Here is a 4,250-nt window from a genome sequence, read left to right as displayed (position 1 = left end):
ACGTGGAGGAGAACGTGGAGGAGAACGAGGAGGAGAACGTGGAGGAGAACGTGGAGGAGAACGAGGAGGAGAACGAGGAGGAGAACGTGAAGGAGAACGTGGAGGAGAACGAGGAGGAGAACGTGGAGGAGAACGTGGAGGAGAACGAGGAGGAGAACGTGGAGGAGAACGTGGAGGAGAACGAGGAGGAGAACGAGGAGGAGAACGAGGAGGAGAACGTGGAGGAGAACGTGGAGGAGAACGTGGAGGAGAACGCGGAGGAGAACGTGAAGGAGAACGTGGAGGAGAACGCGGAGACCCACAGCGCGAGGCGGAGCCGCGGTCATTAAAACACCAATGAAATACTTTTTAAATACTATTAAATACTCATTAAAACGTCACTGTGTGTTTGAACGGAGGCAAATTGTTCTTCTCGGAATGTGACGAGGGTTTTAAACCAGCAGCTTCAGTTTCAGCCTCTTGACACGTTTGGTTCCTCCTCCTCCTCCTCCTCCTCCTCCTCCTCCTCCTCCTCCTCCTCCTCCTCCTCCATCCTCCTCCACCTCTCCTCCCCGGCAGCACCTCCCGCCGCTCGCTCCGCGGAGCCACGATGAACGGCTACGGGTCGCCGTACCTGTACATGGGGGCTCCGGTGTCGCAGCCCCGCGCGCCGCTGCAGCGGACCCCCAAGTGCGCGCGCTGCCGGAACCACGGCGTGCTGTCGTGGCTCAAAGGTCACAAGCGCTACTGCCGCTTCAAGGACTGCACGTGCGAGAAGTGCATCCTCATCATCGAGCGGCAGCGCGTCATGGCGGCGCAGGTGGCGCTGCGCCGCCAGCAGGCCAACGAGAGCCTGGAGAGCCTCATCCCGGAGTCGCTGCGCGTGCTGCCGCCGCCGCCGCCGCCGGCCGCCGGCCTGCAGCCCGGGGCCGGGGCCGGGGCCGGGGCCGGGGCCGGGGAGGGGAGCCAGGCGGCCCCGGGCCCGGGGGGCCGGGCGGAGGAGCTGGAGCGGCGCTGGAGCGGCGCGGAGGCGCAGCAGCAGCCCGGGGGCGCGACAGGTACGACCGCATCACCCACACCAACACACCGGGACTATTTGTCGGCTTGGATGTTGTTGTTGTTGTTGTTGTTTTGAAAAGGTTCCGATCTGACAGGAAGTTTTCCTCCGAACAAGTGAAGAAAGAAACACGAAATCTCGTCCTGAAGGAAAGAATCTGAACGCGCAACTTCAAATATCTTCAATATAGTGAAGTTAGGAAAAGTGAAGTAAACGTTTTAATGAGCAGAATTGTATGAATCGTCATTATTAATATTATTAGAAGAAGAACGGGAAGTTTCTTTCTTAACAAGTGAAGAAAGAAACACGAAATCTCGTCCTGAAGGAAAGAATCTGAACGCGCAAGTTCACGAAAACAAATAATTTTGTTGTTGTTTTGAAAAGATTCCGGTCTGACAGGAAGTTTTCCTCTGAACAAGTGAAGGTTTGAAGTTTTAATAAGAAAGAAACACGAAATTTCCTCCTGAAGGAAAGAATCTGAACGCGCAAGTTCACGAAAACAAAGAATCCAGAAATCAACAAATATGTTCAATATGTTGTTCGGAAAAGTGAATTAAACGTTTTAATGATCAGAATTGTATAAATCGTCATTATTCATATTATTATAAGAGGAACGGGAAGTTTTCTTCTGAACAACTGAACTTTTTTAATAGTTTTTAATGTTAATTAAACAGACAAACTGCTGTTTGTCACGTTTAACTCCAAATTCTTGAAACGACAGTTTTATCTTGATGTTTCTGAGAAGAAGAAAACATTTGTAAAGATTAAAAAATGAGCGCAATATTGACAAATACATGCTGAATATCGAAAGTCACATTTCCGGCTGTTTGTTTCTCCGTTTTAGTTTTTTAATAAATGTTTTTAATGAATTAAAATATGGAGGAAATGTAATATTAACAATCGTTTATTTATCGTTTATAATATTTATATTTATAAAGAGTGTTTTTAACAACTCGTGTTTATTTTATTGTAATTTGATCGCGTTGGTTTGGAATTAAATAGATTTCTAAAAAAAAAAAAACAATTATAGAGTTGATCGTTTTTCAATAAACGTGTTTTCTCTGAAATGAACCGTTTTGGGATTTAAATATCTATATTTTAATTTATAAAGCTGCTCCAGACGGAGGTTTGGGAGATAAAACTGTTTAAATTAAAATATTTCACATCGAGGCGGTTTTGTGCTGAAATATTTGTTAGTTTATTACACGAAGCGTCGAATTGTGTGTTTCTAACACATTATTCTGATTTTTAATCTTCAACTATGTTTGTATAAACAAAGTAGAGGATTGATGTTTCTTTAGTTTACCAGCTTTTTTCAACAGATGCGTCAAATTTTCCCCCCAAAAATGAAACTGTTGGAAAGTAAATAAAGATTAAAATGTGGACGTGAAGCGTCAATGTAGGGCTGTAGGGCTGTAGGGCGGCTGCAAGGCGGCGAGCGGCTCCGGACGTTCCTCTGATGAACTTGTGTCTCACGTTAAAGGCTTAAACTGTTCATAATAATCACTATTTCAATTTCTGGCCCGTTTTAAATATGAATTATAAAATAAATAACGATTAAAAGGTAAATGAATGATATTGGACAGTTTTATTTTGTGATTCGAGGTTAAATATCACGTCTTTTAAATTAATACGTTCAAACGTGATCAACAAGAAAAAGCTGCAATTTGTTAATTCACTCAAAATGTCACGTTTTGTGCAACTTTAGCCTCTTTTTTTATTTTTTATCAATAATTTGAACGTCACGACCTGGAAGAACTGACTTGTTCACGTATTTTTAAGTAAGAAAAAGAAGTGAATTAGAAATAAGTTTCTATCTTTGTTTTTCCTCTGAGTTACTTCATTATTCTCGCCGGACTTTTCTTCTATTTGGGTATTTTTCTTCACTTTATATCTTTAAATTTACTTTAAAATCCAAAGTTGCTTCAGTAGAAAACAGGAACTTTTCAATTATTTGACCTGCATGTTGTGTTTTGTTAATAAACCTGAAACATCAAACTTTTAGTCAGTTGATGTTTCCTTGTTTGTAGGAGCGTGTTTGTTTGTTTGTTTGTTTGTTTGTTTGTATTTTTCACGACTTCGATCTCAAATCAAACATTTGATCAGCAGATTTAGTTGTTTTTTTTATCACTGTGACTCTTAAAATGTTGAAAATCAAATGATGTTTTAGTGATTTATATAGAAACAATATTGAAACTATTCAAAAAGGAATTATATGAAACGAACAAGTGAATTAGAGAGAAAAAAGCAAGAGAGTAAAATAACATATAATAATGTGAAATAACAGTAAATATCGCAGTATGTCAGTATGAGCGTGAATATGTACAGGTATAAGAATAATACTGACAATATGTGCTCGTTTTAAAGGTTTATAATAATAATAATAACTATTTATATAGAACTTTTAAGAACAGTTGCAATACAAAGTGTTTTCTTGTCATAAACTTAAATATGTAAATTGATACAAAACGAATAAAACACATAACACACAGCTTTGTCATCATTATGAACCGATACTGACATTTAAAGAATTTAACTTTAACTTTAAAAACACCTTTATTTTTTGTGTTTTCGTTTATTTAGTGATTTTATTGAGTATTTATCGTGTAACTTGACATCAAATGTGTGCATTCGATGATATTTTATGTAGTTTATTAGTGTTAATATTAAACAATATTAACAATAATAATAATGTCCAGCAAATATTATATTGTTTTATTGGTTAAATCGAGACATCTGAGAGTAAAATGTCTTGTTTTTTTAAGAATGATGAAAACCCCTCTGTTGTTCTGGTAGAAATATATATTTCTATCTCCTGTAAAGTAAAGTAATAAAGATAAAAATGCTTTGATCTGCGACCCGCCGCGGTGCGTTTGTTTTGCGGCCCCGCAGAGCCGGCGGAGGACTTGGCGGACGCGGCGTCGGGCGGAGACAACAGCGGCAGCGACCGGGAGCAGGACGCGGGGGCCAGCAGCTCCCCGGAGGGCTCCAAGCCCAACTCCTGCTGCAGCCCGGAGCCCCCCGACCACCACCCCCCCCCACCCGGACGAGCCCCGCTACGGCCGCCCCAAGACGCCCGGCGGCGGCGACAGGCCGGAGAGCCCCCACAGGTACCCCCCCCCGCCGCCCCCCCTCCCCGGCCCCGGGGACCCGGCGCTGCTGATCGAGGGCCTGGGGGGCTCCGTCAACCTGCCGCTCAGCCTGCGGGCCAACC

General features: G+C 42.8%; 1 protein-coding gene across 1 annotated transcript; it reads left to right on the top strand.

The window, feature by feature from the left end:
- Window positions 1–589: 589 nt before the first annotated feature.
- On the top strand, window positions 590–4,146 carry LOC308148392 (doublesex- and mab-3-related transcription factor 3-like; the record flags this gene model as incomplete). The annotated part of the gene is given in 3 exon segments (XM_080521853.1): window positions 590–1,037; window positions 3,929–4,070; window positions 4,072–4,146. Coding segments are annotated over 3 exon segments (665 nt in total), but the record flags the coding sequence as incomplete, so codon positions are not given.
- Window positions 4,147–4,250: the final 104 nt, after the last annotated feature.

Source organism: Blennius ocellaris (assembly GCF_963422515.1).
Source record: "Blennius ocellaris genome assembly, contig: SCAFFOLD_481, whole genome shotgun sequence".
Classification (NCBI taxonomy): Eukaryota; Metazoa; Chordata; class Actinopteri; order Blenniiformes; family Blenniidae; genus Blennius; species Blennius ocellaris.
Note: the sequence above shows the minus strand (reverse complement) of the source record. Positions and strands in the feature narration are given on the sequence as shown.